Source organism: Mytilus galloprovincialis, chromosome 12 (genome assembly GCF_965363235.1).
Source record: "Mytilus galloprovincialis chromosome 12, xbMytGall1.hap1.1, whole genome shotgun sequence".
Lineage (NCBI taxonomy): Eukaryota > Metazoa > Mollusca > Bivalvia > Mytilida > Mytilidae > Mytilus > Mytilus galloprovincialis.
The window spans coordinates 67,938,316-67,959,251 of NC_134849.1; the positions used below are offsets into that span (position 1 = coordinate 67,938,316).

The window sequence follows — 20,936 nt, forward strand, 5'->3', positions numbered from 1 at the left end:
GTCATTGAAGAAAGTGTATCAGGTTGTCTATGCATCAATCGTCAATTCATGTGAATCTGAACTAAGTTTAAATATAATGATAAGTAAAAAGACAAAATGGGAAAATAAACAAACGAATACTTCCATATATAAAATCTAAGACCATAAAAACATCTGCTTAGTCAAGAAACAGAAACATTATCGGTCAACTCATTCGTGATGAAATCGTTATACTTTCGTAGTGTTAATTTTAGTCGTTTAAATGACTTTTGAACAGAGGTATGCTACTGTTGCCTTTATTCCACATTAAACTGAAAGTTAAGCTTGTGCATTACATACATGCATAATATAATGAGGCCCATATTTGTTAACATTGTCGTGTGTGCCGCATCAATTATGATATGTTTACACCATACAATGATGCATACGGTATGTTACTACTATGAACAAGGACGTTTACAGTTAGGTAACTGAAAGTCACGTTTCCAATATCCTAGATGAAAGTCGCATATAATAAAATATATTTGTCAAAAGTAAAATCACAAATATACTGAACTCTGAGGAATGTTCAAAAAGGAAAGTCCCTAAGCAAATGGCAAAATCAAAAGCTTAAACACATCAAACGAATGGGTACTAACTGTCATATTCCTGACTTGGTAAAGCAATTTTCCTATGTAAGAAATGGTGGATTAAACCTAGTTTTTAAGCTAGCTAAGCCTATTACTTGTATGACAGTGGTATCAAACGTTCCTTCCATTCGTCTTCTTTTCTATAACGAGATATACTGCATTCACTTACCTACATACATAGGCGATGAACTCGCAGGCACACTATCATCAAGTAGAGCCACTCCAACTATATACAATGTGGTACCACCTACTCCGTGTAAAGCTTGTCCCAATAAAAATACATATAAATAGTTTTGTAAATCTGAATTTGTTGTGCACTCTGGTACAATGGATGGATCTGAAAAGAGAATAATCAAATGTAATACCTCTTTGCAAATCAAATGTAAGACAACAAAAACGGAAATCCAAGGAAAATTCATATCGTAAATACATTTTCAAATGGTAAAATTAAAAGCTCAAAAACATCAAACGAATGGAAAACAAATGGAAAGCGACCATAATTCTAAATAATGAACCTCGTGTTAACTATACTGATCATGACATATTACGAGTGAATTAAATGTTGCAAGATTTTTACATCTGATATTTGTCACAAGAATATAACTATGATCATTTATCAATGCAGTTCCAGATAAGCCTAGTTGGACGATGAAAACGTACTTTTAATGAAACTTTTTACAATATGTCTACATAAGAAGGTCAATGCTACCTTCATGATGAGGAAACATGAACTTCTCATGTTTTTTAAATGAAATTTCACTTAAATTTGTGCCGTTTTTGCAATTGGCGTTCATGTGAAATCAATCACGTTAGTTTTTATAAATCCATATGTTAATTACCGTTTGATTTTTTAACTGAATCAGTAAAGACACTTTAATTTTAAATTGGACATTTACCTATTATGGTCCAATATCCAAAATCTAAATACATGGTTAGATTCAGTATATCATAGATCCCCAAGACTTCAATTTTTGATGAAATCAAATAATGTTCAATTTTAGACCCTTTAGACCTCAATGTGGACCAATCTGATAACCAGGCCCAAATATTAAAAATCTAAATACATGGTTAGATTCAGCATATTGAAGAACCCCATATATTCAGTTTTTGTTGAAATCATACAAAGTTTAATTATTGACCCTTTGGACCTTAATGTAGACCAATATGAAAACAGGACAGTACTGTGCAATTAAATATTTCTTGCTATTGCGCAAAACTGTGCAATTGAAAATTTCTTGCTATTGCGCAATATTGTCCAATAAGATATTTCTTGCTATTGCGCAATTCTGTGCAATTGAAGATTTCTTGCTATTGCACAATATTGAGCAATTGAAGATTACTTGCTATTGCACAATACTGTGCAATTGAAAATTTCTTGCTATTATTGCACAATACTGTGCAATTGAAGATTTCTTGCTATTGCGGAATACTGTGCAATTGAAAATTTCTTGCTATTGTGCAATACTTAACATAATAATTTTGGACCCTGATTTGGACCAACTTGAAAACTGGGCCCATAATCAAAAATCTAAGTACATGTTTAGATTCAGTATATCAAAGAACCCCAAGAATTCAATGTTTGTTAAAATCAAACCAAGTTTAATTTTGGACCCTTTGGACCTTAATGTAGACCAATTTGAAAACTTGACCAAAAATTAAGAATCTGAATACACGGTTAGATTTGGCATATCAAAGAACCCAAATAATTCATTTTTTGATGAAATCAAACAAAGTTTAATTTTAGACCCTTTTGGCCCCTAATTCGTTGGGACCAAAACTCCCAAAATCAATCAAAACCTTCCTTTAGTGGTCATAAACCTTGTGTTAAAATTTCATAGATTTCTAATAATTCATACTAAAGTTATTTTGCAAAAACCAAGAAAAATGCTTATTTGGGACCTGTTTTTGGCCCCTAATTCCTAAACTGTTGGGACTAAAACTCTCAAAATCCATCCCAACCTCTCTTTTGTGGTCATAGACCTTATGTTTAAATTTCATAGATTTCTGTTTACTTTTACTAAAGTTATAGTTATAGTTATCAAAAGGGGAAGATACCACGAGAACAACTAAACAATCAGGTGAAAACAAGACAACAGTACCATGGTCAGAATATTTCTATAAGCTAAAGGTAAGCATATGATGATCTAAAAAGAAGAACTAATAAAAATATCGAACTACATGGTAAATTTACATTGTGGAAATCCATAAAAAAAACAGACAAATTTACATCAATCAAGGTAAGAACAGGGAAAACAACTGTCATATATTTCGAAGTGGTTGCAGGTATTTTCCGAAGAACGGTCACGAAGAGGACTTTTTTCAGTAAGGCCATACTTACAAAAATGTGTGAGAATAGTTTCCTCCTTGAGAAAATAGAAAGTTGAAACGGCTTTTTTCCATTTAATTTATTTTTAACTTTGTGAAAATATCGCTTTTTTTAAACAAGATCTAGTTTTTGATCACTCCTTGTTTCAAAGCTATATTTTGTCGAGTAAATGTCAATACGGTCAATTTAATCGAAGACATTTGTAATTAGTACTTGTATGTCTTTGTCGGAATCAATGTTCAGACGTTTTCATTATTTGCTTTTATAAATACCAACTACAACTAAGAATTTAACGGTGAATTGTCTATCGATACCAACTTACAAATTAGAATTTAACGGTGAATTGTCTATCGATATCAGTTTTGTAACATACTGAACTCACTCGGGGAATCTATTTTAAAATTAAGTAATTGACAAAAAAACGGAATTCTCATCACTTTTCGTTGGCTACATTTCTAAGGCTTGGTTTTCCATAAAGTGTTGACGTTTTTTACTTGTTTTGTTGGTAAAATAGTATTTTTTTAAACAGATTGTATACGATTTCATAAAGAGTCAATTTAATTCCTATATCTGTTATTTGAACCATGAAACCATAATTACAAGGCGTTCAAATCTGTTAAGATTTTTCAAGGTTTAAATGCATCGATTCCACGATTGATGTCGTTGATACAGATTATTTTTTTGGCGCGCAAATAGATCTGATTTTTTATTCTTGATTTTTTAACGCCACTTTTAAGCACTGCATTTAGACTATTTCGTGGCAGCCAGTTGTTATTTGTGGAGGAAGCCAGTGTGTCCGGAGAAAACCTCCGACCTTCGATAGGAAAACTGACAATCCTAGTCAATTAAGATTGGAGTCGAGTGCACCCACAAGAGCGGGGTTCGAACTCACAACCTCAGTGTTGACTGGCTAATGATTATAGTAGGGCCCTGTGGAAATAGATAGCCATACCATAAGCAGCAATGAACTTAAGGTTTGTAGTTACATTTGTCAACGATGTATGATAGAAATGTATAATTCATTTTGTTTTCCAAATGCACATACGCATTTATGCCAAAATAGGATTGATTGAATACATTAAGGTGGTACCTAACACTACAGGGAGATAACTCTGTAAAGTCAGCGAAACGTTTTAATTACGTTGTGTTGTAAAAGGAATAATAAGCTTCTCAATGATCAAAATTGGTGTTTGTCAAACTGCTATATAACCAGTGTAATTTTTCTGACAAAACGCTTGGTTCAATTTTTTTTTGTTTTTTCATATTTTTGTTAAAGGGTCAAAGCAAATACTTTGACAAAATTTTACGAAATTTAAACGAGCCAAATTAATTTTAGTGAAAGTGTTGGGTACCACCTTAAATAAACATTTGAGATTGACAAAAGTATTTAAACATGTTTGCCTTTCAATGACCAAAAAAGAAACAAATCTGTATTAATGCTGTAAATTGTATTCGTTTCATAATTTACATTTTAACAACCTAAATTCTCAAATTTTATCAAACTACGTCCTAACTTTTCGTTTTGTTCTTGACCATTATTGACTTCAATCTAGTGATGATGACAGTAATGTCATTATCTATCAGATGTAAACCAATAAGGGAAATTAGTAAAATAGCTTCTGGAGAAAGAAACCATCGGAAATGACAAATCTAATTACGATAAAAGGAGGCCTGATCTGACAAACATCAAAAGAAAGATGACGATGATTTACGGAGGCTGAGGAACAATCTATTTTATAAGTAGATGTCGTCAAATTACATTGTGTTTCATGGAATAATGCAGGAACAATGAAAGTTTGTTCTTCCTTTTTTAGATTATATATATCATCAATATTTTAATGATAGAAGTAATATATAAGAGTCAAAGGATTTATGTAGGATATACCAAATTAAATTTATATAAACTTGGCTCTGGAATATACTTGTTTCATTGATAGTCATACCGAAAAATTATGCACATTGATTGATTGAGTAGTGTTTAACACCACTTTAAGAACTGCTGTGCTTTTTCGCGGCGGTCAGTTTTTTTATTGATGGGGAAAGTCAGAGTGCCCAGAGAGTACCATCAATCTTCAGTACGAAAACTGACAATCCCAGTCAATTCAGATTAGGAGTCGAGAGCACCTGCAAAGCGCGGTTCGAACTCACGACCTATGTGTTTAATGTGCTACAGTTAATTATATAGAAATGATTTATAGGGACTTACGTACAAGTCCTTTGCACTCTAGAGGATAATTGTTTTATAATTTTTCATTGACAATTATCTCAAATCTACTTATTTTTATTTAAAATTTGTAATAAAATGTGATTAAGTTTGAACTTAGCATTGCTGTTACCGTCACTTCTGGATCATCTGAAATCATGTATACAGTCTTTAGTCGTCTAAGTTGAGTTCTCCATACTATTGTTTGTCTGTTGACCATTTTCTTTTTTTTTAAGACATGACGTTGTCAGTTTATTTTTGACATTTGACATGTAGGTTTGAATATTCCTTTGCCATCTTAAGCCTCACTTTTTGTTTGTAATGCCCGTTATATTTTTAATCAAGAAGCTATCAAATTATATGCATTTCTCATCACACTCCCTTACAAAATGGGTAATTCCAGAAATATGTCAAATATTTAATTAATAAAATCAAACCTTTGCATTTTTCAGCGGAGTTCTGTCCCCACTGATAAGGCCCCGTAGTGAAATGTGGAAGCGCCATCATGAAAGAACCAATGGACATAACAATTGCTGCACATGCTATTAATCGGGGCTTGTTTCTACCAGATCCGAAGTAGCTTATTACTATGCCCAAAATGGCAGCTGAAACGTCATAGGCACTTGAAATAGTTCCAACCCTTGAACTTGGAAGTTCAAACCTTCTCTCGATTGTCGAAGTGTTAACATTATTAATACCATTTACAACAAAACCTACAAGAGAGAATATAATAATAATAAATGTAATATAAAAAATCATTATCATAAACATTAAGTTTTCTGGACCAAATATTATAATGCATTACTAAAATTAAAATCAGCAGCTTTAAACAAAAAGTAATATCGAATTAAGTGTGTCTTTTTTTTTAATTAACTGTTCATCATCTTTTTGTTGCTTTTTTGTCCTTATAATGGCGAATAGTTGTTTACATTAAACATCTTCAAAGAACTGCAAAAAGGGCTAACAATATCTAATTCAAAATCAAAACATCAGTTTTCTTGCATTGTTATGGACAAATCTGTTGCATATTCAACAAATTTAAAGACTTGCATGTACTTTTTCATTGATTAATGTATAACGCCACTTTCAGCCCAATTGGATATTTCTGACCGTCATATTGGTAGAGGAAGCCGGAGTACTAGACAAGAACCATCGACCTTTGGCATGATAAATGTCGGGTAAATTTGTACTAGGTTCGAACTCACAAATACAGTGTTTGCAGGCTACTGGTACAGCAGTTGAACTACTTATACTACTCAGTCACCGAGACTTTCACCACGTTTGTATAACAATTTTAACGTACCTTGCACCATTGAAAGACAACAAAGGAAAAATAACAATGATTTAGGATTGTTCCAGTACTGTAACCAGTCTGGCGAATATGTAAAATATCCACATCGTATATCAGGATCGGATAAAGATGAACTTCTTTCACTTTCTGGTCGCTCTAAATATGCTTCTTCCAATTTGTCCAAACCGCCATTTTGTTTGGTATTTTCCTCTTGCATGCTGTCTGGTGAAATGTCGTATCCCGCAGTTAATGGAAGAAGTTCTACGATTGGATCGTCGATGTCCTCACCATAACACCCATCATCTGGAACTCTTTTAGTCTGAAATAAAAAATGAATGTCATGTTTTAATTAGTCGTTTCCATACGCGAAAAACGATAGATTCAACAAGTTCCTGATTAAAATGAAAATATCACTTTATAAATTTCGTGCGTTCGAAGTGCTATTCTGTCTAGGTACTAGATTCATTCTTCACAAGGACCTATCGAACCGTAAGCATTTGAAAAGGAGTAGAAAATTAGAAATGTCAACTAAAAAATAAGGGTATTGATAGTGGTACATTGTCTTGCACGGGACATCTAAATAACCCTCAACCAGATGCTCTGCAGGGCCCAGCTTTATACGACCGCAGAGGTCGAACCCTGAACAGTTGGGGCAAGTATGGACACAACATTTAAGCTTGATACAGCTCTGAATTTGGATTGTGATTAAATAGTTGACACAACATAGGTTTCTAACACATAATGAATGTGGTCTAAGAACTTAAACTTAAAAACTTAAAAAATTTAAATTGGACATTTACCTATTATGGTCAAATATCCAAAATCTAAATACATGGTTAGATTCAGCATATCAAAGAACCCCAAGAATTCATTTTTTGATTAAATCAAATAATGTTCAATTTTAGACCCTTTAGATCTCAATGTGAACCGATCTGATAACCGGGCCCAAATATTAAAAATCTAAATACATGGATAAATTCAGCATATTGAAGAACTCCATATATTCAATTTTTGTTGAAATCAAACCAAGTTTAATTTTGGACCAACTTGAAAACTGGGCCCATATTCAAAGATCTAAGTACATGTTTAGATTCGGCATATTAATTTGAAAGAACCCCAAGAATTCATTTTTTGTCAAAATCAAACTAACTTTAATTGTGGACCCTTTGGACCTTAATGTAGACCAATTTGAACAGGACCAAAAATTAAGAATCTAAATAAACGGTTAGATTTGGCAAATCAAAGAACCCTAAACATTCATTTTTTGATGAAATCAAACAAAAAAAAAAGTTTAATTTTGGGCTCATTTGGCCCCTAATTCCTAAACTGTTGGGACCAAAACTCCCAAAATGAATCTCAACGTTCCTTTTATGGTCATAAACTTTGTGTTAAAATTTCATAGATTTCTGTTCACTTATACTAAAGTTATTGTGCGAAACCAAGAAAAATGCTTATTTTGGTACTTTTTGGCCCCTAATATCTAAACTGTTGGGACCAAAACTCCCAAAATCATTCCAAACCTTCCTTTTATGGTCATAAACCTTGTGTTTCAATTTCATAGATTTCTTTTTACTTTTACTAAAGTTATAGTGCGAAAACCAAATATCTTCGGACGACGACGACAACGTCATACCAATATACGAACAACAAGAGGCTGTCACAACGACAGCAAACCGGATTTATTAATATTTATTTGTGTCCTGGCAATATCGCAAGAACCATTACTGATGAATGGTGAAAGTGAAAATCGTCAATATCAAATTTGACCTCCATTTTGTCATCAGTATCAACATATTAAAATTTGAAAAGCTTAGATTGAACGGTTCATGAGAAAATGCAACAATGTGAAGGAAACGCCATTTTACAATCTTTCAAGAACCATAACTCCTGAACGGTAAAAGTCAAAATCGTCATTATTGAACTTGACCTCTATTTTGTCATCAATAACAACATATAAAAATTTCAAAAGCTTTGGTTGAATGGTTCATGAGAAAATGCACGGACACGACTGGAAACACCATTTTCAATCTTTCAAGACCCATAACTCCTGAACGGTAAAAGTCAAAAACGTCATTATAGAACTTGACCTCCATTTTGTCATCAGTAACAACATATTAAAATTTGGGAAGCTTTGGTAGAACAGTTCATGCGTAAATGCACGGACACGACTGGAAACTCCATTTTTCAATCTTTCAAGAACCATAACTCCTGAACGGTAAGAGTAAAAATCGCCATTATTAAACTTAACCTTCATTTAGTTGTCAGTAACAACATATTAAAATTTTAAAAGCTTTGGTTGAACGGTTCATGAGTTAATGCACGGACAACATTTGATTGCCGCCCGCCCGCCGTACATCCCCAAATCAATAACCGACATTTTTGTCACAAAAATCCGGTTAAAAATCATTTTTTTCGGTCGTATCAAAAGTTGCTTGCATGGGGATGCTGTGTCTTGCAAACAGCATACATCAGACATCACCCTTCTTGTCGGAGATGCTTTGGTATATTTGCATCCGACATACAAAGATGCACCCCTCTTTAGCAGATATTTTACTGTCGGATAGGAGAGTTCGTGAATTGCACATTTCTAAACCCCAGCCAATGCTTTAGATTTGGGAAATTCAAGTCATCCCGTATGTTCTAGACAGACCTTTATACCTATATTTTTCAGATGCAAGACAAGATATGTATGTAGCCGAAAGTGTGGTATTTGTTATTTCAATTTCAGTGGAATTGATGCGGTCAACACTTATGTCAAAGGATTGTTGCTACAATCGTGAAAAAAATGAATGTACAAAATGTATCATTTCTATCCTCTACTTTTTCCTTCACAATAAGACACATCAAATAAATGGATAATTTACACCTTTAAGTTAGATGGGGTGTCTAAATTATAATCCATAGAATTTTTTAATAATTTGCCAAAATGTAGTTTATATCATGCTTTTTAAAACAAATAATAAAAAGAATTGGTCACCAGGCGTATTTTCACGTTACACAGTGTTCAAATTTTACAGATTTTGTATAGATTATGCATGGAAAACCAAATTTTCTGCAATACAGCGTAATCTACACCATAGAATTTTGAGATATCATATGGGAAGATGGCTTTAATAGAATGCTTTCAGTTAAGAAAAAGAAACAATGGGGTCACCGGACCCGTTTTCTTGCTACATTATAAAATAGGTAAATTCCTTACACATTCTATTGTAAAAGTACCTTAATCTGAATTATCTGCCTTTGCATTTGAGTTGCCTCCACTTATATTGCAAAGTTGGAACAAAAAAATGATCAAACAAAAGTTTTCTGTTTTTTGTAAAATACAACCATTAATTAAATAAAACATGTCATTTTCTAGAAGCTTATATAAATTAAGGTACAAATGCAAAAGACAAAAGAAGCAATACTTATTACATTTTAAATGAATAATTGATTTGTTTATGTTGTCCATAAATGTAAACAGTTACATGTACGTGACAAACAAACAAAAAATAACTCTATTGAAAACATAGACAAAACATTAGCAAAACAATGTTCAGATCAATCTATCGCGGGACCACTCCTATAAACATTTTCAGAACTGTTCCTATTATGGTATATTATAAATAGGCTGAAATGACTATTGCTTCACGGCTGATAACGGCTGTATAAAAGTTTATAAATCATGTCAATTATGTTTTATATATTTAACATAGTTACAACATAAGGAAGTTCGCAATAAATATATACTTTCCTTAAAACTAGTATATATTGATAAGGTCAAAAAAGCAAAAAAAAATATAGAGGTCATTGTGCTTGTTTTGGAGTTATTAGCCATTGAAATTTTAGCTTAAAAATGTTCTCTCTTCATTTTTCATGGCAAAATTTATCATTGACAAGTTAAAAGTTCTCAAAATCTATAAGATTTTATAAGACTTTTACAAATGTCTTATACATGCAAAAGATTTATAAAAAGAAAAATGGGTGTCAATGGGCAAAAATTTTTCCAGGCATTCGAATGAATAAAACCAGAGGATTTCGAAAATTTAACAAAAATTCTAAATCCTGACAAGCGAATATCCTTAATTCTTGAACGTGATTTGGGATTTCGATTGTTTTTCTTTTGTATAGTCCTGGCATCACGGTCATAAAACTTTCGAGCATGATTTTTGTTCTCAGACTCGAAAATCAACCAATCAAATTACTGGATTTCATGTTTCGAGCATGATTTTTGTGCTCCGAGCACTGAGCAAAGTTTTATGCGTCCATATCACAGTGATATTTGTAAAACACATGCATTGGATACTGGAGTTCCACAACAAATTGAATGAAATACAATAAACAATATATGCTTCCTGATCACTTATCAATTACCTATATTCAGAGAACAGTGTGTTTCATCCTGTAAAATAACTCTAATACCTGTAACTATATAGTAGATAGTTTATAAGAATGTTTGTTTCTTTACTTACGAAGATAAAATAGGCATACTCAAAGTAAAATTAAGTCTGAAAAACTGTTGGAAATTGTTGCATTTCTATTAAATAGATATAAGAAGGTGAGGAACGAGTGCCAAGATGAGGTATGAGTCTGTAATTCTTATACAAAAACAAATCACGACTTGTCCGGAATCGCAGTCAAGGATATCACTAATTTTAGAATTCTCTAAATACGACTGATAACCAAGGGTCAATCAATTTTACAGATAATACTTAATATTATTTTAATATTAATAATGTTAGCCTTGTAAGAAATCTTGTAACAGATCATCTACGGGCCATCCAAAGAGTTGAAACAAGGGTTCGTTTTTGTTTGAAGAGCCAGGTCCTTTCACTAGGATTAATAGTATATTATCATGTCCCAATTTTAACCAGACGTGGCTGTGTATTTATACATCTTGCGCAGCTTAACCTGTTAACGACCACCTCATAATTTGAAAGGAATCGGGAATTGTTACCCTCAGACTTAGAAACTGAATTCAATGCAATACCCCCTGGGTGCCCTATGGTGTGGACTATATTGATTTATTATTCATGTATGGTCTTTGCTTTATCTTTCGTGTATACGGTACAATCTCAATCTCTAAAGTCGGATTATTACAATAGGAAGAAACTGTCAAAATATCTTTGATTAATAAAGGTCAAAACAAGAAAGCAAGTGAATTGACCCAATGCATTCAATGCATGTGACAAATCTCAGTCTGTCTGGAGTAGCTAGTTTAATTATACACGCCCTGGGAGGAAATAGATCATTTTGAATATTATTACGTATAAAGCATATTTATTTTAGTACTAAATCAATTCTTGGTGATGAAAAGCTTTAATTTTCTTATTGTGTGGAACTAGCTACCAGAGGGTCAACAACGTTTGTTGTATATGAAAATTAATCGGTTTATGTATCAAGGTTCAATCATTGAACAAGAAAACCAACTATTCTGTTTCATTTTAGCTAATTAAACTCATCATAGGTACCAGGATTGAAATTTTGTATTTGTGCCAAACGCGCGTTTCGTCTACATCAGACTCATCAGAGATGCTCGAATCAAAAATATGTTAAAAAGGCTAAAATAAGTACGTCGTTGAAGAGTATTGAGGACCAAAAAATCCTTAAAGTTTTGCCAAATACAGCTTAGGCAAAATATATGGAATCATTTATAGATTGGTTGTTGTTTGCTTAACGTCCAGTGGCAAATATTTCATTCCTATTCAGGACGAGAAAAAATTAACAATAAATACAATAGGTAGGTTCTGTAATAGAGGCGTCCGGGATTAAGGTCGGAGAAATGTAGACTGCAACAGGAAATGAGGATATAATTGATAGGGACAGAAATTTAGACTTACTAACAGGTCACCTACGGACCCCTAAAAGAGTTGTTGCAAGGGTTCTTAACGTGGAAAGAGCGTGACACTTACAACTTACAACGCTCCGACTAAAAAAAAAAGAAAAACACAACATTTAAAATTGAAGACTGGGCAAAACGAACCAAACACAAAATTGGGGTCAGGCTCAGGTGCTCCGGAATATAGTTTCAACTATATGTTCAAACAAGTAAGCGGTATATTCCTTCGAACTCTTTATAAAAAAACTACAGGAATTATTCACATGGCGGTGTATCTACTTAAATGTTCCATCAATTATATAAACTATATTTTTTGTGTATCTGTAGTTATAGTTGTGCATCTACTACTTCTTCTAAAAAAATAATGTCAAAAAATAGACAGTTCCAAATGGGTGTGAGGACTACACTGATCGTGTCTTTAATCATGCTTACAAGCGGATATGGAAGCAATTATTTTATTTCAAGAACTTAACAATGTGTTTTGGAGACGCAAAAATCATTTTTTTAGAAGTTTACATGGTTAAGCTTTCTCGGGTCAAGTTATTTATTTTACTTGGTATATTGCTGATATGGGAACCAGACACACGATAGTTAAAATCCGCCAATGTCTTGCATGCATATATATACATGTACAATGCATTTGTCTCATCATGATGGGAAAATATTAACCAGTCAAACCCATTCGGCAATCCTCGGTCGAATCTCTCCTTCTATAGTTAGATGTGTGTACGGAATCGGCCGAGTTGAGACGAATGCAGTCAAACCATATATGTAAGATAGATAAGTTCTCACGAACTGATGGCAGATATTAGACAGTCTTCTCTTAAATAAAATTGTTACCAACTTATAATACAAGTATACCAATAAGTAATTTCAGAAAAGATCAATTGATTGAAATCACCATGATTTAAATAAATGATGCTTTGAACAGAAAATCACAGGCAAGGGTAAAGGAGAAAATGAGATTTTGTAAAGTCATTAGCGACAAATATTCGGCCATGTGTCATGGTTCATTTGAGCATTACCAGTGAATTTACGTATGATTACGCCTAACAACCTACTTAATAGGAAATATCTCCCAGCTTTAAACCTCGACGATTTTCAAAGTGCTTGTCTTCAGTCATAACCAGGCTTTAGTCGATACAGTAATGCATTAGATCAACTCGCTGATCATTTGGTATAAAAATCAGAAGATGTGGTATGATTGCCAATGAGGCAACTCTACACTAGAGACCAAATGAAGTAGAAGTTAGCAGCTATAAGTCACCGAACGACCTTGGTCGTGAAGTTGAATTAATGATGACTAGGTCTTTAATAAAAGTCATTAATAGACAAAATCGGACTTTGCATGTTAATATTATCATTTAAAGCTAACAAAAAGTGGGAGTTTCAGTATTATTGCTTCATAATCAGAAAATTTGAAATAATTTGAAATGTTATTTATAATAGAAGGCATTAGGACATGCATTTAATAACTCAATGTTGGCTGATGACATTTTTACCAATTATGTCTGTGTGTTTTGTTCACACATTGTTTTCAATATTATGGGATTTTATGCAACGATCACATACATGCAACTGAGAGGAATTCAGATATGTATAAAAGCAGGTTTAATCCATCATTTTCTACAACCGACCGTACAAGGGCTGTATAGCCAGTCAAAGTCGTCAGTGGCGTAGCCAGGGTTGAAATGATGTGGATGTTTTGCCGAGCGGAGCGAGCCGAAAAATGTTTTGGACCTTTTTTGCAGAAAATTATTTTTAATCTAAGCACATGTACTCCCCCAGAATCCGACACTAGTTAGATTTTTGTTTAAATTCAAAATACCCACCAATTCATATATTTATATTTTTAACCAAATTTTATTGTTTCCTTGAAACTACCATCATTCAATTCATAAATATTTGATGTAAAGTTTCCCACCCAATCTTCTATTTGACATATCAAAAACCGTTTAAACGGACCCCATTACAGCGACACTTTTGTATAATTTAGGAACTTCGGAATATAGGAACTGAAGTGACTTCTCTTTCCAGGAATTTGAGTCTACAACCTTGGGTTTTTTTTATTACTGAGCTTAACTCATGCAGGAGACAAAAAAATACCGGGCGTCCGATCGTCCGGTCTTGTTGGCACTCTCATGTGTACAATTCTTGTCAGATTAAGTGAAACTCATATCATAAGCAATGTCTTTGACAATTTGGAAAATAATTCGTAATCAAATATTTTTAATCAGTAATGACCCTTTGAAATATCAATTGTAATGGAAATCCCATTTCATTTGCTGTGAAGCTTTTATTTCTCTTTAGATATTGAAAATAAAAAAGAAAAAGAAATAAAAGGTTTTTTTTTAGTTATCATTCCCTTGTTCCTTGCCCTTTGATAGATAAAATATGACATGTATTGTGCATGGCGGGGAACATTGGATCTTTGTTCTTTGCTGAATGAAAATAAAATAAGTATTTGAACCTAGATAGAAACGGAAATTCATAAGCTTAGGACTTATCACGATCTATTACAAATTGATTTTTTTTTATCACGTATTTTACAATGTCGCAAGAAACGATTTTTAGCTGTTAGTTGCTATAGTCAAATGAGAAGCCATCACTCCACTAGGTTCAATTTCAGATGAAACATTGTATCAGTCCTCTCCGCTTGCCTTAGCCGATGACATAGACTATTTTTACGAACAAAAGTTAACTTGAAACACTATTCTGCGATTCAACTATCAAACTAAATTATCCCAAATGAAAGACCAGGCATACTGCTTCGAAAATGACTGGACGTTATCCTCATATCCTCAGCCTTGTTACATTTGGATACTTCCGTGTTAAACTGCTGCTATTTTTTTTTTGGTCAAAATGATGTGGATGCTTGAGCATCTGAGCATACATGCAAGCTACGCCACTGGTCGTTAAAAACTTCCATTTGTGATTTTCTACATAACTAAGGAACTTGCTGTACTAAGGCACGAATGTGACAGTTGTTCTCCATTTGTTGATGTGTTTGAGCTTTTGATTTTGCCATTGAGCTTTTGATTTTGCCATTTGATAAAGGACTTTTCATTCTTAATTTTACTAGGATTCCGGTATTTTTGTAATTTTACTTTTGAAACATGTGTTAAATATTGTGTGACAATTTATCTTTTACAAACTTTCGTACACTACTGTAATTGAAACTTACATGCGTTTCCTCTCTATATGTTGATTATATAAATATTTTTACTGGATTATTAAGGTTAAGGTTGCTCGTGTTTTGAAACGCCCAAATATAATAGCAAGACATATTTCATTTTGAAAACTTTACCAGTTGTTAAAAAATATTATTTCTATTGAAGTGTTAATCATTAGCAATTATTAGCATAAAGATCGGATTTTGGCAATGAAGCCAGAAAAGGAAAAGAAAGTACAGCGAATCATATTGCCTTACAAAAGCACTGATAAGGAATCAAATTGGGACAGAAAAATAGAAGCAATTAAGATTTTATTCCAAATTTATATCTTCTGAAAGTGTTACTACACTTTACCCCCCGAACCCCCCCCCCCCCCCCCACACACACCCACGCCCGTGACTATTATTGATGGTGTATGATGCATCAACTGTAGTATAATAGATTCAATTGTTTATTATATAATATGTGTAATCTAAAATTATATGATTCTAAACGATTCGCTTGTATTAAGTCAAATCTAGATAATAGAGTGTTAATTAATCGATGTTCTGCAGAGTCAGTGCCCTTTGACAACTTTAGATACTCAAAATTTCATTCGGCAAATTCTTTGTGATCGATTTATTCAGAAATGAAATAGCAAGATGGGCATTTCATCTATAGAGGCCAATTTTACTCCTAGTACAAAATAATTTATTTAGGTTTTGAAAAATACTTGCATGAATTCTTTTAAAATAATGAATAGAATAATATAACTAAATTGCGATGTTTGGACGATTGAAACTGGCCGATGGACAAACATTTTTATAGGGAGATATTGCACGTTACAGATCAGTCGGGAATGAATTTCACTATTTATTCAATTGTCAATACACCATATATCTAAATTTGTACAGAAAGAGAGATAGAGGGATATATAACATATTCGTTTTTAATAGAAACCCATAGAAAAAAATAAAAAAAAAAAAATAAAAATGAAAGGTGTGATCTCACTTTGTAACAATCAACAATCAAGTCCAATCGATTTGGTTACATTTTTAAATAAAATCGCTAAATATTTATGACATTACCGTTACCAAAGCATAGAGTGCTCCAGAACGTGGAAGGTGACAACATATAGAAAGGTACAACCGAGTGTGCAGCAAATGTACCAATAGATATGTTGGAGATGCTTATCACTATATAAGTATTTGGTTTGGATCAATTTCGTAAATATTTAAGGTTCAATTAAATTACAGCTAAGTTCAATTGTACTCATTACAAACTAAATACTAGTTTATGTAAATGTATAATGCTTCGCTTTAAACCATTGTGTAATATGCACAATGCGCGTTAGCCTTTTATTGCAGTTTATGATATATATCTACAAATAATTTAATTTTGGATGTAACGCGTCTTCTAATTGACTGACGTTATTTTGTTATGAGCCCATAGACATAATTAAGTCATGCGACCGTGACGTCATCAACGTTTTTTTTTCATGGTTTTCTACGGTTTAAAATTGAATTTTTAATCAAATTATAAGAAATGACTGTAATATTTTTTCTGTCTATTCGAAATAACATATAAAAAAATGTGGTGCACACTGTTAAATAACCTGCTAAGCGCGTTATTCAGTGTGCACCAATTTTTTTATGTTATTTCTTCATAGACAGAACAAATATTACAGTCATTCCTTAAATAAATAAAAATCTTGGTATTATCAAAAAGAAACTACACACTCCTAGTATACTGCCTACCGAGTGTCCAATTAGTATTGCTGCAATAATTTTTGTTTAATTATTTTCTATGGTAAAGAACAGAGTTTCAAAACATTTGTAACGATTTTTTTTATTTTCAAAATGTATATTAAATATAAAGTCAAGTGGCAAATACGAAGTGAAGAATGTCTTACGTCCACCTAATAAGCTAATGAAGACCTTTCAGCAAACAAATATATTCTAAAAATTCGTATAAAGGTGCTGTTCCTTTGATAAAAAAGAAGATAGGTTTCATAAAGTTGTTGGCTGGTGTGGTTCCACCCTATATGAAGGTCTGGACAATAGATACAGAATGAAAAGGTCAGAGAATATTCATGATATTGGACAAAAAATAAAGAATCGAGATAAATGGCGCAAACCGAATACAGAGTAATGGAGCGTCAAAATATATAGAATATATTATAATCGGTAAACAAATATAGAACCGAAGAAATTGTCTCATGAATTAAGGAGTACAGAAATAAGGACTCTCGATCCAGACCCTCCAAAGTCTCCCTTCTGTTACTAATGGGCTTAAACTTCAATTGGAAATCATTCAGCGAACATCGCACTTCATCTCCATAAGTAGTGGTGTGTACAAGTTTACAACTTTGATGACCTTAGATCGAATCAAAGGCCTTTATCAAAGGGAAGTGTGAAATAAAAGTCAACAAGAGATCAGCGAAGTCAAATGATATGTGACCTTGACTTTTGATTTATGACTTTTAAACATTACATAAAAGAGTATTATGTTCTGATGATGAATAATCTCGCTAGGTTTATGTAAGTTTTACCGACCGTTATATAAGTACTTAAAGTGTATCATGTTCTCATAAAGATTACTCTCAGTATGTTGTGTCGTCCGTTAAAACTACAGCGTGTTACCGGTTGATGTGCAGCTTAACATTATTATGGTGTAGGACATAAACATTTAATATTCTTAAAATTCAGAATGAAAATGGGCAATATGTCAAAGACAACAACCCGACGATAGAGCAGACAACAGCCGAAGGCCAACAACGGGTCGTCAATGCAGCGAGAAACTCCCACACCCGGAGGCGTCCTTCAGCTAGCCCCTAAACAAATATGTATACTAGTTCAGTGATAATGGACGTCATACTAAATCCTTCACTGTAATATACTGAGGTAATAATATATATACCTACATAATGCAGTAAGAGTTTTAATAGAGATTAATACATGGCCTTTTCCATATCAGCCTGGGTATCATCCCGAGACCCCCATATCAGCCCGAGACGGAGTCGAGGTGCTGATATGGGTCGAGGGATGATACCCAGGCTGATATGGAAAAGGCCTGGCATGTATTAATCGCTTTATCATATACTTCCTACAATAGTTTTATGTAAATAAACTCATCATAGATACCAGGACTAAATAAGGCAAATAAACAAATGCAATAACTAAAACAGTCAAAAACTTTATAAAGAAGTTAAATTATGAATCAAATATACTATAATTGTCCAACAACAGCATCACTACATCCATATATATGTATGGTAACATTTCCTATAGAGGCATTTTGAAACATTGAAAATTTGGAAGAGTTTTTTGATCATTATTACTCCATGTTATTACACCGAAACACGAAAGCAACAGTTATGGGTTTTTGCACGAGACGCCCCTGATATGGGTTATCAGACCGGGTAGGAAATTATGGCTTGTGTACTTCCGCTCATTACACATATGCAAAAGCTATCATATCAATGCTAAGATAAAATTGATTTTTACTTAAAAAATAAAAGTTAATATAAATAGTCAACGCACAATACATATGCAATGAAATTAATCCTCCTCCCCCAAGAAAAATCGAGAAAAAAAAACTCATTTTAATTTACATGTTACAAATAAAAGTAAGTATAAATAATCAAGCGACAGTAATTCCTCCTTTCCAACAAAAATTCGGGGGGGGGGGGGGGTTCTCATTCGTATTACATGTCAGAAATTGCAATGTACATGTTAAAACGTTCTATTTGTTTCCCAAACATTTGTTGAAAAATTTACATATTTCGACGGATATTTCCCTCTGAACAGGCCAAACATGATTGATACAAATGTGAAAAGTTATCAAAGGTACCTGGCAGGATTATAAAAGAGGGACGAAAGATACCATCAGTGACGCTCAGATCAAAATAGTTATAAAGCCAAACATACTAAGTTGAAAAGCATTGAGGACCCAAAAATATCCAAAACGTTGTGCCAAATACGGCTAAGGTAATATATTCCAGCTGGGATAAGAAAAACTTAAGTTGTAACAGGAAATTTATAAAAATGACCATGTAATTGGTATTCATGTCAACACCGCAGTGCTGACTACTGGGATGGTGAAACCCTCGGGGACGAAACGTCCACCAGCAGTGGCATCAAATTATCTTTTCAATACCTTCCTTACTGCCTACTTTATATACTGTGGATCTCAAAGTTTGTTAACTATATATATATATATATATATTTATCGGACCACAGATGAATTATCACGTTGTGATTGGTTAAATGCCGTCACGTGGTGACCCCCTATGAGACAGTATGGGGTTAGTAAGTTTCATATGGGGTTCATGACGCGTTAATGGCGACGTCATCTATTAATGTTGTTGTGTTTCATTGCTTATTTTTCAACAAAACGCCGCAGAAAAAGACCAGCGTCCGATAAATTCGTTATACGGTTAACTACTGACCCCCTACGGATCCATAGAGGGTGAATAAAATTCATAGGGGACTCGGCCTCCGGCCTCACCCCCTATGGATTTTACTAACCCTCTATGGATCCGTATGGGGTCAGTAGCGAACCATATAACTTATAATATATACCCCCTCCAACACTGATATAATATCAATGATGCAATTTTTGGAACCGTACCACTGATATTCCGATTCCGTCAAACATAAATATAAGTTTAAAAAACATGTTCAACCGTACCGCATTGTTGCGCCTGTCCTAAGTTAGGAGCCTCCGGCCTTTGTTAGTCTTGTATGTTTTTTTTCAATTTTATTTCATATTTTGTTTTGTTTTGTAGTTTAGTATGACATCCATTTTCACTAGTATATATCTTTATTTGGGATGCAGCTGAGGCCCACTTCTGGGAGAGGGATTTTTTCGCTGTGTTGGAAGACTCTTTGGTGGTCTTCTGTTGTTATCTGCTCTTTGGTCGGATTGTTGTCTCTTTTACATATTCCCGATTTCCATTCTCAATTGTATACGTGTATATTCGAATTCCGTCAAATCCTATCTAAGTTTTGTTGAACCAAATTACATATAAAGTGAAACCTGGTTAAACCGAATCATGCATAAACCAAAAACCTGTATAAACCATACATAAAAATATATGCTTAAGCATCGTCATATCAAATTGTATGCATTGTGAACCTGATAAAACCAAACATCGGCCTAAACCGAACAAAATCTAGTGTGACCTAAGTGTCCCAAAGAGGTTCGGTTTAAACAGGTTTCACTGTAGTATGTTGGTACATGTATGTCATTGTTTAAAGTCAGTTGTACTACTTTAATCAGTATACATCCGTGTTTGATAGGTGGACAAAGATAGCAAAACCGTGACATCTAAATATAGGAATGAGGAAATAGGATTAGAAAGCATCAGTTTAATCAGAACTGTTTAACCCTTCGACCTAGCCGTTCAAACAATATCATCTTATCATAACTGTTTCAACCTTCGACCATGCCGTTTAAACAACGAACGTACGAGTATGCGGTTTTATTTTAAGTGGTTCAGCTTGAAATACATACCTTTGGCATAATTTAAGATCG

At 33.4% G+C, this 20,936-nt stretch overlaps 1 protein-coding gene across 4 annotated transcripts in view; it reads right to left on the reverse strand.

Moving 5' to 3' along the window:
- Positions 1-20,936, reverse strand: part of LOC143054632 (solute carrier organic anion transporter family member 4C1-like) — a 113,153-nt gene that overhangs the window by 20,404 nt on the left and 71,813 nt on the right. For all 4 annotated transcript variants that reach the window (XM_076227641.1, XM_076227643.1, XM_076227645.1 and 1 more), the window contains exons 2-4: positions 6,441-6,747; positions 5,575-5,850; positions 778-945 (exon numbers count right to left, since the gene is read on the reverse strand). In XM_076227641.1, the coding sequence (XP_076083756.1) occupies positions 778-945; positions 5,575-5,850; positions 6,441-6,747 (751 nt within the window). The remainder of the gene's footprint in view (positions 1-777; positions 946-5,574; positions 5,851-6,440; positions 6,748-20,936) is intronic.